This window comes from Pieris napi, chromosome 22, assembly GCF_905475465.1.
Source record: "Pieris napi chromosome 22, ilPieNapi1.2, whole genome shotgun sequence".
NCBI classification, from domain to species: domain Eukaryota; kingdom Metazoa; phylum Arthropoda; class Insecta; order Lepidoptera; family Pieridae; genus Pieris; species Pieris napi.
In genome coordinates, this window is record NC_062255.1 from 7,855,950 (window position 1) to 7,880,338 (window position 24,389).

The 24,389-nt window shown below is 33.6% G+C and overlaps 1 protein-coding gene across 1 annotated transcript in view; it reads right to left on the reverse strand.

Moving 5' to 3' along the window:
* Positions 1-2,859: 2,859 nt before the first annotated feature.
* Positions 2,860-24,389, reverse strand: part of LOC125060925 (chromosome transmission fidelity protein 18 homolog) — a 36,928-nt gene continuing 15,398 nt past the window's right edge. The window contains exons 15-16 of the mRNA XM_047666040.1: positions 6,964-7,018; positions 2,860-3,013 (exon numbers count right to left, since the gene is read on the reverse strand). Coding sequence (XP_047521996.1) covers positions 2,910-3,013; positions 6,964-7,018 — 159 coding nt within the window. The 3' untranslated portion in view covers positions 2,860-2,909. The remainder of the gene's footprint in view (positions 3,014-6,963; positions 7,019-24,389) is intronic.

Here is a 24,389-nt window from a genome sequence, read left to right on the forward strand (position 1 = left end):
GATACACATGGCTAGTTGTTTTAATTATTATCAAATAAAACATTTATCAAAATTTCAGTGTTTCATTCAAATCATCTCTGTAAACGTTAAGGTGTGAGAAACGGTTTAGAAATTTTAAATGCAAAGAGTAGAAAGCTCTTTGGTTTCATGTTGTGTTAGGATCTCTCTGTACTGGTACTCCGTATCTCCCAACAGTGACAGCTAATTTAAATATTTAATTCTTGTACCGAACAATCTAAAGGATGCGACCTCGTCGATATTGATAGATTTTTATCGAAATTGCATACAGGAACATCGGATGGGAATCGCTATTGGAGTACCGAGTTTCTTTACTGTATCGCACATAATTAACTCCTAATAACACTAGGAAGAAAACAATTGGATTACGCTTTTATGTTATGCCGCTTTTGTTGCAATTTACTCTATTTATATAATACTTAAATAACTTCATTGATTTTCCGCGATTCTACCGTCTGATACGGCCCAAAAATTTAATCCAATTTCGTTACGGTTACCCAATAAAATGATCCGCCGCAAACAGCACAGAAGATACTAAGTAATAATGCTAAGTCACGCGTCTAACTAGTAGCCTCACAAGTCACATATAATACATAGTAAAATGGTGGTCCACACTGGTGGAATTCGAAAAGCAGTAGCGTTCGTTTTAACTGTAATATATTAATTTTATAATAGTTTCACTGTCCAAATACACTGACCGTTAAAACACGGAATATATAATTAAGGAAATATAAAGCGAAAGTATAAAGAGTACCGCGTGATTAAATACTAAACAATTATATTTCATTAATTTGTGAAATTAAACCATAGATGTCAAAGTGGTGACACTGGTACTGGGATAAAATTAGAAATACTTATATCATTAAATAAAGTTAATGTATTACTTCGATACGGATAGTTACATCTGGAAGTAGCTGAAATTTGAATTATTCAACTACAACTTCTGAGATTACCAATTGGAGGTGTAATAATAATAACAAGGATTATAGGAATGGAAGAAATTAAGAATTAAATAGCGTGTCATATTACTCATACGGGGTTGTTCAATAAACAGTTATAATGTTGTAATAAGTAAGTAAGTTTGTACACTTTCTATATATTTCCCTTTAAAAAAACCTTCTTTCAAAAGGGATTTGTACTTACAATTAATTTATACTCAATTATTTAAGGTCTGAGATACCGCGACGACTACTGCGTCATCATCAATTATTTGACTCCTGAGATGTTTTTTTTACCGCAGAAATATATCTACGTAGTAATCACTGGAAGCTAGGTGCAGTGATTACGGAGTATTTTTCATCAAATCGAAGCCCACTTTTTGAATGACACCAAATGCAATTATAGTCTTGTGCGCGGGGGCATTCATTATCTAAGTGAAAGAAAAGAACTTTAGGGAGTTTGCCACGCCGTTGCATGAGTAAATATTGCCTCACTGCACAGAGGCAAATAGGCAAGCCAAGGCAGTATAGAAGACACAATGTTATTATATTCAAACCAACGTAATGAGACAGTAGCCAAGTTACTACTATTTACTATTCTTAGATATTGATGTCTTATAAATTTTCGTAAGCATAACGTAGAGTTCTAATAGTTAAGGAATTTTACGAATGAGCGCAATAGTTTCGAAGCCTAATGCATACACAATTAAATCTTTCCTCTTTATAATATGGATAAATTCTACATCATGAGGACATTTTTTTTTGTATGTTTCAAAATTTTTGCGTTGGAACAAGCATCACACTTAACTATTACTACAGAATTACTGATTACCTCAGAAATTGCACACTAAGAAACCACTATTAGATTTAAAAAATCCTGCGTTTTCATGAAAAAGACATTCAAAAGGCATATTTTTCAAGGCTATAAATACAATTAATTGTTGAGCCCAGTAGCTTTCGACAGGTTGAAGTAATTTTTAAATCGGTTCAGAGGATTATTGTTTATTTGGTATAAACAAAATATAAATAACACTTACCTTTCCTCATTAAAAAAATACTTTATATACAAAAGTGTTTCACAGTAAAAGCAAGTGAATTGAAAAACTTCTGGTTCATAAATTATAACTTATGCATTTTAGTGACAGCCGTTATTCTCGGATTATTGTTGAGAGGTTCATAAAATATTTAACAACTTTTAGCAATCCTTTACGAAGAACAAACGTATATCAGAAGAACAATTAATCATTGAAGTTAGGCTAAGATGTATTTATGAAGAAACTTTTAATTGTAAGTGGGTATGCGGTGATTAAAATTTCATCCTTGTGCAGACAGTAGAAATAAATTGCTCATCTTTATGGATTTAAAATACAAGATATAAAATTTGCTTTAATCCAACGATGCTCGCTCCTGATTGTTATTAACCGTACTCAGAGTCGGATTAAATTATTTTTAGTTGTAGATTATTATCTAGAGAGCTGTGCTATTTAATGCGAGATCTTGTAATTTTTCGTTGGATCTACATCTAAGAGTCAAAAACGAGACTTGAAGCGAACTAACCCGTTTGTCAAAATGTATAGATTTTTCAATTCTCACGTTTCTTATCTTAGCGTTAGCGATTTTAATTTAATTAAGAGCTTTTCTACTGTGCCAGATGGGAAGTCTTTTACTATAGATGCAAAAGTTCATTTTCAATGGTAATTTGACTGATATATATATAGATAGCCAAAAGGCGTTTAAGTTGTCAATATTTCTGTACTGAATTTGAAAACTTTTCGTAAAAAATTTTTTTATAATTTTTATATATTTAATTATCATCTCATAGAAAAAGAAAAACTGAATAAAGAAACAACGATTTATTTTAAGATTATCAATTAAGCTAAATTCATGAAATAAAAATACAAAAAATGAAACATAATTTTATTTTACATTTGGTTTTAAACCTTAAACAATAAATTATAATAAATCTCGCATCCGTACATTTCTTCGTACGGCGTTATTATAACCTTCTCTGTACTGGTAGAACACGTTGCTCGAAGATATAACATCTGACACCGCATCTGTGGACAAAACCAAATATTAAAAACTGTTTCACACGTACCAATTACGTACGTATTACGTAATTGGTACGTACGTATACGTATGCAATTTAGTAGTTAGCGCAGAGGGTCGGAGGTCCGGTTCGATTTCCAGCGACCGGTTTAACGTAAAGTTTGTCAATAAAGCTATTAAAGAACAACAAATGATAATAACTCTTTAGTAATATTTCTATTTCTTTAGTAAGAAGTAGTATTCTAATATGTCTTTAGTAAAAAAATATGTAAATTTTTTAAGTTTTGTAATATTTCAGCAATAAATAAACTTTTATGTAATTCTGAGGAGTTTGGAAGCTGATTTATAATGAAGAACAAACCAAATCGGGCCGTATTATCCGAGCCCGGAATTAATAGCATTTAACTAAAATCAAGTAAGGACTGGAATATTATAATGAGAAAGTTAAGCTGGTGCCACACTAAAATATACTATTATAACAATGCCTTTAGCATTCTGTATTAAGATTAGATAAATATTTATTTGATATATCTAGATCTTAAGTCGTAGCAATTAGCACTGATATAGTGTTCTACTTGTAAGACATGTTTTTGCCAGTATTACTTTAGGTCATGATCTCCAAGATAAGGGTCTCACTTTATCACAAAAAAAGAAGAACAACAGACTTTGTTAGTGGATATTTTGTGTTTAAAAACAGTTATATACTTCTTCATACAAATTTTGAGTTTAAATGTGCGACCTATTTGACGCGAACACGCTTTCAAGATACTGGTAAAGTCACGCCTGCCTAAAGCTGCCCATTTGATCTCTTCTTAAATAGCATATGTTAAGAAAGTATGATTTTAGTAAAAATTTGCATGCACCTAATAAATTTCGATCTCATCTGATCTGAGCCAAGTTTAGATATTTATATGATGCGTACAAGACCCCGTTCTATGGAATATCATAGTAATTATGCTTAAAATTAGACCGACCCAATCAGACAGAATCCCTCAACCACCACAAATATTTAGAAGGTGCAATAACATTTCCTTACTTCATTGAAATGTCTTATTTACTGGACGAACATTTTTACTCCACAAAGAATTTTTAAGGCAGTTTTTTAACACCACCACAATGTGGAACCAGCTGCCCACTGAGGTATTACCGAATCAATTCGACTTGGGTCATTCAGACAATGAAAAACATTATTTACATTTACAAAAAATTGTAAACAAATGAAAAATGAAAGCGTATTTTTTCTCGAAAATTCGGACTCACATAAAGTTATTATCACTATATAGTTTCAACTATCTTAGCATTTGATGTAGAAATGCCCTATATAGCCCGTTAAATCAAACAGTAAGTCGATTTCGGCGAGAACAATTAGCTTAGAGGGGCTCATTACAACTTGCCCTATTGTCTGAATTGTTTCATTTCAGGATTTACAAACGCTCACTGTAATTATTCTGAGTCTACATGTTACATGAATAATGTCTGCGTTTAATGCTCTGTGTAATGGAACATTTGCAAATATATGACATACAATTTATATTGTTTTTAAATTCTATTTCACTTTAAAAATATAGAATAATTTAAAACTGATAAGGTAAATTAATTTACGTAAATTGCCTCAATTTCTCAGACGAGATTAGCTGGTGACGTAAAACTCTGTACCAAGCAAGTTTCATATAATAGCCATTTTCTACGGCAAAAGGCGAACGGGTAGGTTACTTCTTCTTGGTTACGGATCCTCCAGCGGACAAGGGTCATGTCTGTGGAGCAATTATTTAGATAGGAAGGAATATTGTACTTTAATATATAATTATTTTGTAATTAAAAACATCACTTAATTTAAAAATAAACATTTTCTGCTTATGTTTAAAACGTTATATCACGTCGAATTACTGAAATAATATAAGGTATAATATCAATTAAAAAAAAGGGTGCATGTACTTATGTACGCGCGTAAGAAGTTATATTAAATAATCTAAGACTGGAAAGGAGTCTTTATAGTCAATAAAGTTCAGTTTACATTTGAAAAATTAAATAATTAAATATTTATTATTATTCTCTTACATTAAGTGTAACATAAATTCTATTATTATTCGAATGATGTTTTTAAATTATGTCCAATGACGTAGCATCTTCCGTGGGCAACTTCATTCTGTTAATTTTGTGTCACGGTGCGCGCGCATCGTAAAATTTCACTTTCATCAATTTTCCATAACGCGCCTATAGAAGTATAATTTCAAAAATTAATCAGTGACGCTACAACCCTTTTAGGTCTGGACTTCAGTTTTGTATCTGTTTCATGATCATTTGTCAATCTAATAGGCAAGAAGATGATCAGCCTTCTGTGCCTGCCACATGCCGTCGACTTTTTGTGACTAAGGCAAGCCGGTTTCCTCCCGTTTTCCTTCTAGAATAGAGCGAATGTTAAATGCGCACAAAGAAAGAAAGTCCATTGAAGCACAGTCGGAGATCAAACCTACGACCTACGCCTACGGCCAACACTGCTACAATATCAATACTATGGACTACTCGTTCAGCGTTAAAAATAGCGGTGTCTAATACTCAACCATATTACCTTAGATTAATATGAAAATAGCAGACAATCGGTCCGATTACCGGGTATCAGGTGTTCGATGCTCGTCGGGTGACAAGAATGAATATTAACAACCCTTGCCGGCGATATAATTGAAAATAATAGGCGGTTACATTATTTAAGTTACGCGATCAGTTGTATTTTGGGCTCTGTAATGTATTTTGGGACTGTGTCAGTTAGTGCGATTAAACTAATTTATATATTAGGAAATTGCACTGTTTTATTTATATATTTATTTATTCAAATTCCTGAAACAACATGTATGCTAAAAATATACACGAAAAGACTTCACAATTTTTACACACATATACAAAGAATATGATTAAAGGACTGGCTTATGAACACACCTTACGCAGTGTTGTAGATGCTTCTGAGACCTAATAAGTAGTTACACATATCATTCATTCACTCACTCACTCACTCATTCACTCACATGCACTCACACACTCACTCATGCACTCACGTGTGTTGAAAACATTTAAAAGATCAAAAACAGAAATAAATAAAATAAAAGATGTAATTAAATTATATATACATATAAATTTTAAGTAATTTATAATTATGTTTCTTATGGACGAGGTGGGATCCATGACACGTGTATTGCTTTACTTAAGGGTATCTTACACATTGTAATGCATATGTACATACTTATATAATAAACACATTTCTTTTTTAAATCGTGTGGCACTCGGAGACTGCCGCGGTAAAGCTATTGCATAGCATTTTTTATCAACTTATACAATTATAATTTTAAATTTTTTTTTTTAAACAAAGTAAAATTACGGTAAGTACAATCTTCCTATTGTAGTAAATTATATCAATATTTTTATTATATTATTAATTACGTTATAAGAGCGAGCCTATTATAGCCGTACGTATAGAAGACATTTATTTAATTTGGTTTAGGAGCCTTTAATTTTTTTTATTAGATTGAGTTGAAATTGTGTGTTGGTATTGGCCTTAGAGTACTGAGCAGGAGAAAGGGTAGAGGCGGATGTTAGAAACAATGATAGACGCGTAGCTATATATTATGCTAGAGCTGCTATATATTATGCAGCTTTGAAATGAAGCCTTCATGTTACAGGTTTTGACAAACTAAAAAGGCGTTTCAAAGTAATTAATCTGTAGAACTGGCGTCCATGGTATTCACACTGCCAGAAGGTTGCAAGTGTGAGTCTATACTTGATGTGATTTTTTATAGATTTCTACATTTAACATATGAATGTTGAATTAAACATGAAATTATTTCACTAGGAGATCAACGTTTTGATACGAATTTAACTATATAATTGCAATGACAAATCCAATTTATATACAGATAATTATATATATTAAATCTAGATATACGAGTATATAAATTAGTTACCATACCTTGTTTTTGAACCTGTGATAAAGGGACGATACGACCGAAGAAATCTTTGTGTACCTGAAACACAGATACATACTTTACACAATGTTTTATATTATTAATATCATTAGTATCCTCAATGCATTTGAAGATTTTATTGTACCAATTCGACTTAGGGTCCTTCAAGAAAATTACCAATTCTTTAAAAGCCGGCAACGCACTTGCGATTCCTCTGGCAATGTGATAGGCGGTGGTATAACATCAGGTGAGCCTCTTGCCAGTTATATAAAGAAATCCACAATAAGAAATTTAGAAATTTATCCTTATCTCTCTATCAATATTTGCGACATGACTGATCACAAAATTATGCAATAATGCATTGCAATAAGTACTTATAGTTAATAATATTAGCGAAACAAAAGTAATTAAGATGCTACCCCACTGCTGTCTGGTGTCTGTCACCACCAAGTGTATTCGAATTTTAAACACATTTGACATATATAAGTGTCAGACGCAAAATTATGATTTACGTCACTCAAACACGACCCGCGTCAACAATTAAAGCCTTCTTTGCGCCCGCGGCGTACACCCAATTAGATGTACACCTTACAACTCTACATTTGCTAAAACTATACACGGGACTTAATCTCCTATCCCTTAGTGTTACGGCGTATTTTGCTATGTTTATTAGGATTAAGTTGAAATTGCAATAGTACATCGTTAGTGTCGATTGTGGCTACGATGTTAAGGACTGTCTACTAGACACGCGCTTCTTTTAGAACTCATTAGGCAATAAGTAGTGGTTGCGCGTGTTAAAGCGACTAGACTCTGCTGATATTTTATTTTAGTTACAGTCAAAATCGTTTATGACGACATCGTTTAGACATACCGGTTATATTGTCCAAAATCAAAGGTGCCGGCTGAATTCTATTGTATTAAATAAAATAAAAAATAAATCAATGGCGATCGGATCGAATCGAAGGAGGTGATCAGCCTCCTGTGCCTGACACATGCTATCGGCTTTTTGGGTGTAAGGCAAGCCGGCAAGCAAAACTATTTGCTATTATTATTCTCTATATTCCTTGATAATTATGTTACTCTTTCACCCAATAGACTTCTTCAATACAATGTGTCAGGCACAGGAGGCTGATCACCTCCTTGCCTATGACAAATGATCATGAAATAGATTCAGAAATCTGAGGCCCAAACATAAAAAGGTTGTAGCGCCACTGATTTTTTTATGTTTGAAAGCAAAAATAAAATAACTTGATTATTTTTAAACCCAAGTTATCGTTATAGACCAGTGCCGATAATTTTTGAAACCTAAAAAAATTACAGTAGGATGAAACCCATTAGAAAAGCAGGGGAATATGATCAAAATGAAAGGAAAAATAAATTACGGTCGATCTGAGGTCGGGAAGGGGTCGGGGGGGGGGGGGGGGAGTTTTAAGGGTAAAAAACGGTTTATCTCGATTTCCGGCAAAACTAAAAGTCCTATCGAAGAAAGTTAAATGGCAAAGTTGTAGGTAATAAAAAGATCTAAAACTTTTGTATTCACACATTTTTCACATAACCTCAAAATTTATGTGAAAAATTCAAAAAACCAAGTTTTTGGTTTTTTATTTTTATCTTTAACAAAAATATTTTTTTTTTTAACGAAATTTGGTCAAAACTTACCTTTCTATGTCCCAAATACGCTGTAATTTATTTGATTAAAAATATTTATTTGTTCACCTTATTTTGAATTAATATCGAAAAAACACCCTAATTTTCAATCGAAAATTCTGACGTCAAAATTTCAGCTTTTTTCAAAAAGTTGGTGTCCTTTCAGTTCGTTGAAATCTTTACTTTCCTATGGTAAAAAAATATATATATATTACCATAGTAAATCTTCTCAGAAAACGCAGAAAATCGTATACAGTAACGCCCAGACCTGTCATCCCCTTCCTTACTTCTCTATGAAATACCAAAAATTTTAGCCCATCTAAAGGCTAAATTTTTTTTTTAGGTCACTCAGATATATATAAGTTATCTTAAAATAGTAATAAATAGGCATCTGATTATAATTGAAAGAAGATTCATAGAGAAGTAGGGAAGGGGATGACGGGTCTGGGCGTTACTGCATACGATTTTTTGCATTTTCTGAGAAGATTTACTATGGATTTAATATATATATATTTTTTTACCATAGGAAAGTAGAGATTTCAATGAACCGAAAGCACACCAACTTTTTGAAAAAAGCTGAAATTTTGACGTCAGAATTTTCGATTGAAAATTAGGATGTTTTTTCGATATTAATTCAAAATAAGGTGAACAAATAAATATTTTTAATCAAATAAATTACAGCGTATTTGGGACATAGAAAGGTAAGTTTTGACCAAATTTCGTTAAAAAAAAATATTTTTGTTAAAGATAAAAATAAAAAACCAAAAACTTGGTTTTTTGAATTTTTCACATAAATTTTGAGGTTATGTGAAAAATGTGTGAATACAAAAGTTTTAGATCTTTTTATTACCTACAACTTTACCATTTAACTTTCTTCGATAGGACTTTTAGTTTTGCCGGAAATCGAGATAAACCGTTTTTTACCCTTAAAACTCCCCCCCCGACCCCTTCCCGACCTCAGATCGACCGTAATTTATTTTTCCTTTCATTTTGATCATATTCCCCTGCTTTTCTAATGGGTTTCATCCTACTGTAATTTTTTTCACTTTTTATTTATTTTAAAGGCTATCTGCACTGGTCTATTACCACATAAGGTTTTTTTGATTAAATTCAAAACACTTTTAACGTAATACAGATGATGCAGAGGGCATCATACCATCGTAATCTCAATATCCATATCGCAGTACAGCGATAAATCGCGAACGACGCCGCATAAACACAATTTCGCTCTCATAAAAGTTACCTTTACGTGTTCAATATTGCTTATTGACAATCATCTGCTGATTTAGATGATGCGATAATACACTCTTATTACGATCAGTACAGTAAACCCCCTGATAACACGCATTTTCATTTTACGCGATTTTAGGCCCTCGTTTAAGACGGGTATTGTTCCATATAACGCGTGGATTTCTGTACTGTGACATTTATAATGATTTGTTATACTTGTTTCTTTCTACTTTGTGAAAAATTAAACGTGAATCATTTGACATAACGCATTATATGGGCTCATACAAGCGCGTTATGCGAGAATACTTCTACAACGCGTTTCCTTTAAATCAGAACCAATCTACTGAATTATAGGAGTGTTTACTGTATACAATTCTTTATAAAGCGGCACTTGTTCATATAATTTAGATTTTTATATATAATCATTTTCATAATCACAGTCTATGAGAAACTTTTTCATAATACAAGTATTACGTTGAAAATTATTTTAGTTGTCTAGTTACATTTACGATGCTGTAAGTCAAACTGTTTTAAACATGTACCATGTACCACGGAATAATTGTTTTCACAACATATTTGTCATGAATAAAGTTTTTATTATACTAAGCAGCAATTTTAAACGCGGAAATAAAATCAAGTAGCGCGTAGTTTTACGCGACTAGTAAATAAGCCTTCTCCCTGACTATGATTGCTGAAAGGCACTCGCATATATATGTTAAAGATATCTTTAAAAATATAAAGTATCATTTGGCACCCTTATTAACTATTATATCAACCGATGCTTACATTCCATCCCACTAATTTCAATATTGACAATACTCAAGTTAACCCTCGCAGGCGATATTTTTCCGGCTGGGGAGACTCCGCCCTACAAACAATACAATCACAGCCAATCTGCCGCGCAAATAGGAAAATAGAGTGCGCCAAGAGCCAGGGCCGGTCTTACACATTTTCTTAAAGACCTCTTCTTATTAAACAATTATGGTATATGCGAAGAAATTAATGTGTATTAAAATTCTAATAACTATTTATTTCGTTATAAAATCAAAATCATTTATTAATATAGGTGTACACTTATGAACGACAGAAAAGAAATATATAATAAATGCTTCTAATTTTACATTTCTCAAATCAAGGGCGTAGAACGGAAGAGAAGAACTGGCAATAAAATCTCCGCCACTCTTTTTAATTGCCAAGTTTTTTGTTTTACAGAATGTTTGTAAGGAGCTGAAACCATTACAACATGTTCCACATGATATCTTAAGTAATTAGTAGTTAATCTAAATAATAATAAAATAAATTAAAAACACGGATTTGTCCTATCGGCAGGAGGCATGGTGAAATAGGAGCACGCACTTACATTCTCGTGGGAACAACACGCAAATACATAGTCGAAATAACTAACATCACCGCATACACAACCTCAAGTACGAACAGTCACCACAAGGAGCACCCGTTCACGAGTATGACGCATGGCCGGCCATCGGCCCATATTTTAGCGAGAGAGACAACCCGACGCATGGACGCTTTTGTTGATATTTTTTTAATATTATAATACAATACTCCAATAAGCAATAATACTATAAGCAAGTGTTAAATGCGCATCTATAAACAAAAGTCCATTGATGCAAGCCGCAAGAGTCGCTTCAGTCACTAGGGCAAGGCTGTTCGTAACTAAATAGTAAATACAAAAGTAATGCTTTCAATCACATTTGTAGGGTACCGTGTCCCGCTTTGACCATCACTTTTCCAAGTTGATAAAGAATGGTTAATTCATGCTTTGTACATAACGCACGTACACAGAGCCTGTATGGTAAAAAACATATTACCACCAGATTTTATAAAAACTTTTCATATGTGTTACCAGAAGGAAATTAGGTCTATAGAAAAATTGCCATTCCGAATTAAAAATACTGAATATTGATTTTTTTATAAAAAGCCAATTTAATTTAGTTTTACAATACGGTCCTACGTTATTTCTACAACGTTAATAAATGTAGATTGCTTCTTAGTACGGGGCGATAAAGTAATTTCTGTTCGTGGTACGGGGTTGGTAAAGTAATTTGCCGGGAATGAGCGCATGATGAAAGAATAATTCGCTTGTTATGTCGTTAGTTTTAGTCTGCTATTGTGTAGAATATAAGAAAGATTTCAAATATTTCTTAGAACAAATTTAAAAGCCCCTTTACTGTTCCTTTGAGAGGATTAGAAAAGATTTTCACTATATTTTGATAGCGATAGCTCATATCTTATGAGAGCCGTGTTGGCCTAGTGCCTTCAGCGTGCGACTCTCATACCTGAGGTCGTAGGTTCGATCCCCGGCTGTGCACCAATGGACTTTCTATGTGCGCATTTAACATTTGCTCGAACGGTGAAGGAAAACATCGTGAGGAAACCGACATATCTTAGACCCAAAAAGTCGACGGCGTGTGTCAGGCATTGGAGGCTGATCACCTACTTGCCTTTTAGATTCAAAAATGTTCATGAAACAGATCCAGAAATCGGAGGCCAAGACCGAAAGAGGTTACAACCTGTAGCGCCACTGTTTTTTTTTAAAGGTATGAACACTCATCATGAACACTAGTAAGTAATCTTAAAATAAGTAAAATATATGTTATTTTTTTCTCTCTATACAATGCTCAAATGCCTGTAAAGGTAAGGTAGGAGTAGGCACTTACACAACAGAGACATCCTTTCTTGGGAAGATCTCAGCGGAGTCCAATCCACAACTCATTAGTTTGTGAAAGATGAAGAAACTGTAGATTTCTAGCTATTGCTTAATTAGGTTCAATCCTATTGAGATTATATGAAACTATATAATTAGGTATTAAAATGCTGATTGTCATAGTTGCATGCAACAAAGATAATCATAAACTAAAATTTAGATTTCCCTATTCTGTATACGTTATTCATGTTAAAACAAAAACAAACGTTGCTTTCACCACTGATAATCAGTGCGAAAGACAATTTTGAAATACACACATTAAACAAAATGTTAGTACAAAAATATAAATCAAAGATCCGTCCCCCAATTGTTTCTCAAGTGAGATCGGCTCGTATCGTACGGGATCTTTTCCAATCCGCGCAATTTTCCGCCGGTCATTTTTCATTGTTTCCCGAATGCCCCGGGCGAACGATACTTATTTGTTCGCCGTAAATATAACCTCCATCGTGTTTACGGCTTCGTGTTATACAACTTTTTACGAGAGAAGATAAATTGACAAACTGCGAGATAGGGTTGAGTGGATTTCAGCTCTATTTCTATGGTAATGCTTTGTTGTGACTTTGGTGGCTTATAAGCATCTTTTTCATTTGAAATATTATTTATCATTTATTACTTTACTAACGATTTTGAAAAACATCACTATTCGATTTTAAAATATTATTCTTAGTTAGCATATTTATTGTTCTTTGGTTTTGACTTAAGTTAATTATAAATTAAATAAAGTGTCCATTGGGAAATAGAGTTTAGTAAATAATGTTAGGTTTTGAATCGGAACAGGTTGACATTTAAATTATTGTTAAATACTAGTTAATGTTATTATTTAAATACTTGTAAATTTGTTATTAACTTTACTATCCTAAGAATTACACAAACACAGAAACAATAACTGTATTGGTATTTTACCAATAATTTTGCGCTGATAAAAAGGTAATCACCGAAACTAAACCATAGTTCAAGGCCAAAGACAAATCGTACTATAAACAATGGTATCAAACATTTAATGACCGCCTAGTTGAATTGTTTTCTAAGGCACCTATTTAATAATGAAATTCATTAAAAAAAAGATTTCTTTTAAAGGCCTACGAACTTTTCAGACCACCTACAAACATTGCTTATTGTATGCTTTCTTTTATATCCGCGAATTATTAAACATTTAAAAGTAACAGTTGCGTTGCGGTAATGATCATACAGCAAACATGTGGCATATTGCTGTGCCCTATCTGATTAAGGCAAACACCATTCAATGGTCTCTTTGGCCAGAGCGCCGGCGGCGTAATGACTCGCTCATAATGCAAGGGTTAATAGCAATTTGTTTGGGGGTAGATTTCTTTTATAAGCTTTAATAGAGTTCCTTACATGCGATGAATAGGTTCCATGAATACGTTTAGTATGAATTGCTTTTGGGTAAGTAATTCGTTCGTCGTTTGGCGAATCTTCGTCGAATCTTTTGGGTGATAAATTGTAACATATACTTTGACGTCTTGTGTTTAACCAACCAGAAGATAAACCACTCCTAATATGGTAATTGTATTCGTTTTTACAACAAACTCTCATGCGAAATTGGAGAATTATCACTAAATAAATTCAAAGCCCTCGTTAAATGTAAATTAATCAATAAAGCTTTTTATAAATTTGACGAATATTTAAATAATTCTTATCCTTGGGATTGATTTGCTCCAGTTCAAACAATTTGTATGACACAAAACTTAGCGATTAAAAAGAGTGGCGAGAAGTTACTTGCCAGTTCTTCTTGCTCGCTCTACGCCTTGACTTGCGAACTGGTAGTAAATGTAAATTTACAATTAATTAAACTTTTTTTCTGACGTTCATAAGTCTACTTGTTTACCTATAAGAATAAAGTTATTTTGACATTGACTTAACGATTAAGTTTGACGTTTTAATAAACAATTTATCAATCAATCTTAATTAGGTGTAGAAGTTTAGATTTTTTATTAGTTGGCACTTTTTTACATAAGGTGATGATAGCCTTACAACCCCAGAAGACAGCTACAGTTTTTTTTTTTGTACATATTAAGTAAAATTGTCAGAAAACAGAAATCAGGGTTCCAGACCTAGGGGTATGTGGGACTCGACCCAAAATCTCTGCTATTCAGAGACTGGGTGAGCAATACCCACTAAAACCACCTCGAGTAGTTCCAACGAAGCCGCGTTACAGAGGCTCCGAGGTCGCTGTCGCATTCTACCGGGACCTCAACGGCATGTTACACTCAGAAACTTCCGGTGCAGTATACACTACATAGCTAACTAACTACGCACAACGGACCAACCACGAGTCTAATTGCGGAGAAAGGAGTCCTACTACCCCCTACACTACATAGGAGGTAGGAGATGGACATATCTTCTCCTATTTACTCCCCGTCTTCTACCCCTAGGATTTGTCCTAAAGCGCTCCCTCTCTCGTTCTGCTTTCTCCTTCTTTATCATAACATGCTTACAGAAGGACCACTGCATAGAGTCCTAGACCTAAAAGGTTTTAGCGCCACTTGAATTTTTCTTTAATATTTATAATAACATCTTTAGTACCTTATCCAATTATTAATTCGTACGAAGCCGATTATAGGCAATCGATCATTCACCACGAGGGAGTATAAATTCACAATTTTAGAAATAGAAAATCCTTCGCAAATGTAATTTAAATAATTACACCACCTATACTTTATATATTGGCTTTATGAAAGGCTATATGATAGAAATTCAGTGAGTACTTCACTTACTACATATTTTTGTCACTTCTGTTTATTTTGATATAATCTTTTAATAACATAAATGTATCAATAATATTGTAGAGCTGTCTACGATGCTACGGCGTAGCATTGCTTGTATTTACATACAAAGTACACAATACAATACATAATTTTTTTTAAATACGATGTATTTAAAAAATTGTTACGCTACGGCTCTCCAATTATTTAATCACCTTCCTAGAAGTTATAGATCACTGCCGTGTAATCCTTTAAGGGGAAGAAGTTTATTAAAAATGGGAGAGTATTTAGGCCCTAAATTTTTTGTCATTATGACATTATGATAATTAATAACATTCGCATGCCTGTTTTTATATGGCTAATTGTGCGGTTTTTTATAATGAATCAATCTGAATGTACGACTTCCTTTGCAAATAAACAATTTATTATTATTATCTACCTTCATTTTAACGATACAATACTCACAAATCAGAGACCTGTTGTAATTCTACATATCACCAGTGTATTAGTAGAGAATCCATTGTAAGCTGCAGAAAAATAGTTAAACCCCATATTTTATATAACATACGTTCAATAAACTCATACATAAACGAAAAATACCCTAACATACTTAGCGTCTACGTTATTCACATTAATTCTTGGCACACGAACCCCTTTCATATTAAAGCGTTTTCTTGAAAATTATATCTCATCTCGGCTCCAATCCGACCGCATGAAACCAATAAAAGCATTTATTATCTGTGCATCCCGCCCGAATATATTAGCGTTACGCTCGTTTAAGTTCACTGTGGGTAGACTCTGTGGCGCCGAAAAAATAACGCCGGAGGCACCTCATATGGCGCGTTCGAAATTCGAAAATTACACCCGTGTTTAAATTTCGAACCGCATTTGACAATTTGAATTTGGAACGCTTGTAATCGGACAGAATTTGTGACAAGATTAGTTACAATGAGGGGTGCACATAATCCTGCTAATACGGAATAGGAATTGTTAGTTCAATTTATTTCACTGAATATTTGTTAATGAGCTTAACAAATATATAAGATAAGTATAAAAAATACACTGAATGTGAAAAATACAATGAAGCGCAATTTTTATTAAAGACACTTAGTCAATGGAAACAACGAGGCCGCTTTATATCTCATCGTTAGATTTTTTATATGTTGCCTTACATATTTAAATATTCAAATTATTAATAAAATCTTTGCAATATTATACCGTAGCGTACCGTGGCTTGTCTGAATTAATAGAGCGAAATTTAAATTGAAGTAGTATAAATTTCTTTTAATTAGAAACTAAATTAAATAAGGAAGGTAAATATAGAAATGCTATGATCTACAGATGTGGGCAAAAACTAGCTAACAAGCCGCACGCGCCCGCGGCTTCTATATAGAGCCAGGAGAATAGCGGGTTATACATAGTTTTGCACAAGTATTATAGTTTGTTTCGGTCTGTTTTGTATAAATATAAGGCCTTCTTGTGAAATCATCTGTTTGTTTAAGACATGCTGATCAAGCTGTTATTCTATCGACATAGAGTCCTTCAAGTAATAGTACCAATTCTTAAAAGGGCGGCAACGCATTTGTGAACCATCTGGCATTGAGAGTGTAGATGGGCGGCAGTGTTACTTGACATCAGGTGAGCCTGCTGCCCGTTTGTGCCCTGTTTTATACAAAAAAATACCCTGTGCTTAAAGAATATTCAAAAATCCTACCCATTATGCCATGATAAAAGTTGACATTGACAAAAAAATCATGATATTTTTACTGACAGTACAAAAAAATAGATTAACAGTATAAAAAAGGGTGGAAGTTATACTTCTTTGCATTCTTTGCATTATTAAAAATAGTTTTTGATTGCATGCAAATAATTAATTACAATTAAATAATCAAGTCTGGAAAAGGAGTCATTATAGTTAATAAAGTTTGGTTTACATTTGAAAAATTAAATAAATAAATATTTATTATTTTCTAATATTAATTAGTATTGATTTAAATATTCAATTTAAATCACTTCCGATTATAATTCAGACGCACATATAAAATTCGCACTTGTATAATGAAAACAAAATGAAAACACGTGTTTTAAATGTAGAAACTCAATTTTTTTTTCAACTCCAATACAACTAAAGCTTCAATAGGATTTATAACCAAAATTCTAACAAGCAATACTTAATATTACCTATACTTTGAAATCGCATATCTAATGCCCCATACTCTAATTCACAATTTGCTGCACCACCCGGGAGCGAATTCAAATTTCAACACCGCAAATGAATCCGTTAGGAAAAGACAATTTGTGTATCGTGTATACGGTTACTGCAAAGTACTGTACTGCACTTTGCGAATTATATCGTGTTATACATTTCGTACTTGTTACTGATTGCTTTGAATAAGCTTTGTGTTGTTTTTAGAATTTCAGTTGCATTCGTACAATATTTCTGTATGTCTTCAATTTAGACAAACTAGCGGACCGAGAACTAATCTTAAAACAATGATAGGGACAATTACAGGCCATTAACGCCCGAACCCAATAATCAATCCACAATCTCAGATTAAAACAATCTGAGATCAGACCGTGACAGTAGATCGATCTCCTCTCAATAACCAAACCCAAATACAAAGACAATCCATTTTTGCGATGGATAAAATGCTCTTTGTCGTTCCATTTTACCGAGTTTCACTCATATTTGATAGTCAATGTAAACCAAATAAAGTAAATAAAACTGTACAAATAACATTAAAATATATATGTGTAGATTTAAAACATAACAAACAGTTTTTTTTAATTATTTAAAAAACCGGTGTAAGTTAAAATCTGTTAAAATAAAACTGTTGAAATCGAGCTTTCGTCAACTGTCATTTTCATACAAAGGTCTATCCACAGACACCGATACGACCTCCCATGGATAGCTTGTATCTACAGATGGCTATTACAATCCGTCGATTGTTTATTGGCACACTTGTTCCAAGATTTGGATTAAGATTACTTCCTCAGATGTTGGATTGAGATAGGTTATTGGGTTCGGGCGTAAGTCCCCTTTATATACATTTTTTTGTCCTAAGCAACAGACAGCCTCATGTGCAGAGTCTATTTCAGCGCAGAGGTATCAGTCACCCACGTAGTCCTGGAATGCGAGGCTGTGGCTAAACAACGTACAGAAATATTCCGAGCAGTGAGGTCGCTCCGTGAAGCCTGTGAAGTGCCCAGGAGACTTCTGTGCTTCTGGAAGTAGCTAGGCTGGCTTAGTTAGCCAGGACAGCACAACGGATCTAGTGAGGGTTAAAGACCGGAAACTGAGCCCACCAACCATACCATACCATTCCCGAATCCATTTGAACACACTCAAAATATTTTATTGAAATCGGTCTCGCTTTTTAGGAGGAGTTTAATTACAGTAATCCCCCCTATAACCTTAAAGGAATATTCTCGTAAAACCGTTTTTTTTAAACTAGGAACACGAATTTAATCAAGTTATTTAGTTTAATTTTATAACAAAACAATTGAAACAGGTGCAAATGACAAAGGTATGAAAAACTAATTATTGACTTGACAAATAAATATAAATTTCACACTACAGAAATATAACTAGAGAAATCTACACGTTATAGGGGGATTACTGTACAACAGAAAATTTATATATATAGATAGATCTAGAAGAAAAGAGCGTCAAAATTCTTAAAAGGCCGTCAACGGCTTGCGAGCCCTCTGACAATGTGAGTGTCTATCATCGGTGTGTAGGGGCAAACAGGCCCCTTGTTACATAAAAAAAAAGATTGTCCTTCCTTTTTGACATGTATTTTCTAAGTATGTTTGCCTTCACAGTATGAGGAAGAGTTAAATCTGCATAATACCTCTGTTATTGACAAAATAATATTCAAAAGCATGACGCAATATATTTTTTTTTTTATAGGGAGCAAACGGATTCCTATCCGTTCCGGCTCACCTGAAGTTAAGTGCTACCGCCGCCCATGGACACTCTCAATGCCAGAGGGCTCGCGAGTGCGTTGCGAAGGCGTTACCGGCCTTTTAAGAATTGGTACGCTCTTTTCTTGAAGGACCCTAAGTCGAATTGGTTCGGAAATACTTCTGTGGGCAGCTGGTTCCACATAGTGGTGGTGCGCGGCAGAAATCGCCTTGCAAAACGCTCAGTTGTGGAACGGCGGACGTCGAGGTGATACATAGGTCATTTATATTATCACTAAATATAAATAACCGATAACACTAATCTAAATTTAAAAAAAAACATTATTGTATTTAATATTATTTTTAAATAACTGTTATTTATAATCGAACAAAAAAACATTTGATTATCTTTTGTTTTATCATGAACTCGATACATCTATTTACAAACATTAAATAGACCCAAGATCCAAGATATAAAAATTAATGATAAAATTAATAATGTATTGTATAAACTATACGCCGGGCCTCCAGTGTAATCCTCTCATGACGGATGGAACAGCGTTAGTGAGCCGACGTGGAAAAATCTCACTACTTATAAGGGTAAGGTGTACACGTTTTATGAAATATTTATGTAAAAATTCTTAGATATCACGTATAAATAAAACTGTGTATGTATATGTTCAAATGTTCTAGTATATTTTTTTCATTTAAACTTGATTAAAAATATTAATCATTCCTTAATATGTATGACAATCTACAATTAACCCCCTTATAACACTGTAGTCTTATAACGCATTTTCATATTACGCCGATATTCCCCAATATAACGCGGATTTGTCATGTTAAATTTCTTTACTGTGACATTAATATGATTTGTACGCTCTTATTTCGTTGATAACATAGTTTTTTCTTAATATTCGATTTAAATCCCCTTAAACGAGTTAAACGTAACGAGATAACGCGTTATACGGGGCCACACAAGCGGGTTACGCGAGAATACTCCTACAAAGCGTTTACTATAACGCGGACCCAATCTACCGTGTCATAGGAATGATTACGTATACTGAATGATATATTCAAGATATCTTGATAGGAAAAGCAATCAGTAACTACTATGACTCGTATTTTAAGTAAAAAAATATTGGTTGTTTGTAAAGTAGCTTTACGATCGAGATGTTTACGTGATAACGTCTTATTGGTGATATAAGTTTTTGGGAAGTAAGGAATTAATGAAGATAACAATTTTTTCAAATTTTAAATTACATCTATCGTTTTATTCACACTTTTGATGATAAATTTCGGGTGTAAAATGACAAGTTTACTTATTCGACTATGATATACATTTTTCTTCATACATTCACGGAATGACTGGCAGCGCTCGAGATGAGACGGGAGATCGGTCCGTCTCTCTCTCGTTATACCTGCGATCGCGCTCGTGAGGTTTTGGTGTGACATAAGTTTCTGAACATGTCGACCCGACTAAAACGATTTTAAAGACGTTATCACGTCAAAAAAATTGCAGCACAACTATTACGAAGTGCAACCAAGGCGTTGCTGAGAACATTGCCATTCTTTGACTTTAAAGGAAAGAAGTCAATAAAGTATGCAATATATGTAATTAAATTAACTGTAACTGTTTATAATTGAGACATATCACAATGTTACTAATTTGTCACATACATTTCGATAAAATATTCATTAATTCACCGTTAATTTTTTACGTTTTTGAAGTTATACTTCTATCGGCGCGTTATGAAAAATTGATGAGAGTGAAATTTTACGATGCGCGCGCACCGTGACACAAAATTAACAGAATGAAGTTGCCCACGGAAGATGCTACGGCATTGGACATAATTTAAAAACAACATTCGAATAGTAATAGAATTTATGTTACACTTAATGTAAGAGAATAATAATAAATATTTGTTTATTTAATTTTTCAAATGTAAACTGAACTTTATTGACTATAATGACTCCTTTTCCAGTCTTTGATTATTTAATTGTAATTAATTATTTGCATGCAATCAAAAACTATTTTTAATAATGTCAAAGAAGTATAACTTCTTACGCGCGTACATAAGAACACGCACCCTTTTTTTTTAAATACCCGTGTCTTCACTGAGACATCATAGAACATCACGATGTAGGATTAACACTAATATGTAATTTGTCTAACCTAATTTACTTAAATTACTTTACCGTTATACGTACACCAAAACGAAAAAACAACAAAATCAACATCCCAGGTCATGCAAACCCTAGCGTTAAACGAATCACCCACGAGGGGGCGTAGCAGGCGACTTACACCCGCTTCCGATTGGCCGCCACCCCGGAAGGATATGACCTATAGTTTTTCTTCTTAAGAACTTCCTCTGGCATTGTGAGCTTGATTTATATCGGGCGGCACCAGATTGATGACTCCTAGTATCCGGGCCTTGGCAATCACATCTGCTCGGGCAATTTCCGAGCATATTCGTTTACGGGGCGCATTAGGGGGCATTAGGGGGCAACTCCTTCCGTCTGAGTGTTATTACGTCTATTATGAGCGGGAGCTTAAAGCTCTATACTTCATATTTGTCTCTGACATTTTATAATAATGCAATTATCGAAATGTCAACATCTTACATGTAAATTAGCCTCAGTCTATACTTTAGAAGGAATTTCAGCTTATAATTTACATTATCCTAAGTAAACATTGGAAAACAAATCCCCCCAAATGACGTCCAAAACACAAAAGGTTTTAAAGCGACAAATAGAGGGCGGTAATGAGGCGCGCGGTGATTAAGGCAAGTTGTTAACCGGACAAACGACCTACTCTACTCTAATGGCGCCTGATTCAATACATTTTATTCTATTCGGAAGTTGGCCATTTTCGCAACCGGAAGTCTGGATTTAAATTTCGAATATTGTTTTAAAACAAGGTTTTTAAATTTTGCGTTCATAATCGTATACATGTGTGTATTACATCTTGTTCCATGAGATTAATTAGATACTTATAGAAATACACCAAAAGTTGTAAAAATAAGGTCAAAATAATTTAGAAAAGTTGTGATATTTAAACTCGTTAAACCATTTAAACTGTTTTTTTTAAATTGCATTAATATAAAAAGATACCAATAAAAAACAACTTCTTATCAAAATTAACATGTTTAGCAAACTGTTTGTCGAAACAAAAAATCTCTTACAGTGAATATCATATTCATAAGCCTATCGAATAATACTTAAACAAAAGCATTAAAGTGAAACCTCTATTTCCTTCAAAGGAAAAAAGGGAAAATGGCGAAAAGGGTCAGTCTATTAGCGAGTATTACTGCACTCAGCCAGGCCATTACCCGGTCCCGCCCATATAATAAATTTACCAGCCATTCTCCTTTACGCTCAACGATTAGTTAGCGTAAAACGAATAACCGTTGGTATAAAATAGGTAAGTACGAAGTAGATTTAGTAATGATTAGCATCGGTCGTCTTCCAGACGTTATAATAGTAACTTATTTTATTTCAGATTATATTTCAGGCATGGACAGAAGTTATGCATCATTTAAACATTTATTTTCTTAGTAAATGATATCGTAAAAAAAACATCGCGATATCGATATCTGAGAATAAAAATCTTCAAAGTGTGTGAAGTAATCTACGTTAAAAAGAACGGCTCGACCGATTCTTATGAAATTTGTTATGCGTATTCATTAAGTCTGAAAATCGGCTTCTATCTTTCAAAACCCTAAGTGATACGGGGTGTCATTTTAAATATTTTTTACACAATTTTTTTGTTTTTATTTTTTTATGATACAGCATAAAAAATACACACAACCCTTAATTTTCACTTCTCTACGATCAGCCCTTATTTTTATTTGTATATTAAAAACTATTAACTTGAACTCTGTGGTTAATATAGAGAAAAATATACTGAACAACCTAAAAAAATTTCATTCCGGAAAACTGAACAATCTCTGGGGTAGTATAGCAAAATGTTCCATATTGGTATGTACTAAAAAGGTAGGCTAAGTAAAATCACATTAAGGAGAAACGAAGTTCGCGGGGGCAGCTAGTAATTAAATAAAAATGAGGCTTTATCGCTTTCGAGCGATTTCATCCAGGCGACACTGAAACTTGTCTTCATATGTATACTGCCTATATAATTATCAGAATAATTAAAGATTAAGTGATAATTGATCGCGCCCATGACTTAATTGGTAACGCAATCTGCTACCAGAATACCCCACAAAGGTTGAAAGGACTTGATCACTTAGAATATATGTAACTGAAATAAATTTTCCCATACACCCTTGTGTGTGTTACACATAGTTATTGATAAATATATTATTGAAAGGTAAACCTAATACCTAGGGTAGGTATAAGGTTCTAAGCGGGTTAAATATATTCCTACCGTGGTATCATGAAAATGTAATTCTAAGACTTCCCTCACACCAAGTCAATATTTGTTTAATTATAAAACATCTGTGAACCCCAAAGACATTAAAAACGACATGATCCCCCTAATTTCATTTTTAAATAACTTCTTCAGAAAGACATTATTCTTTGCGAAAGGGATTTTGAAAAGAAATTGACGTCCACAAGCCGTCCGCCATTAACTGGAGCGAAAAACTTACGGGAGTATTTGGGGTCGCGGCTCACTAAGCTTTCTTTTTAAAACTCCTCGAAATCGGGACAGGAACAATCGTGACCGACAGGTTGGCTGACCAAAATTGATATCGCAATCAAACTATACGCCATATTTCTCTACCTTTTTGATACTATTTGGCAAATTTGTGAAGTTTGTTTGCTCAGTTTGTATGTTTCCTAATAGATTCATATTTATTTGTATAGTAAACTTAAGACCAAGTGCAATGGAGTCTGTATCTTTAGCTTTACTATCACCCTTGGACTGGTCTTGAGAAAATAGGAGATGATCGGAGTGTTAAAAAAGCATATCGCGGTATACCGACCAGCCGCTGACCCGTCGACAGGCCTAGATGTCGCTGTAAAGACAATATAACTAAATTTTCAATATAGCCATTGCAAATCATATTTATTCATTTATTAAGGCTTCTTGAGCATAAGAAAATTAGATAAACAAATAAACGCAGACATAAGAGCTAGAACAGGTGTGACAGACATTCTCACTAAGATTGACCAAATGAAATGGAGATGGACGGGTCATATGCTACGGAGCTCTCATGAAAAATGGAGCAAAATAGTG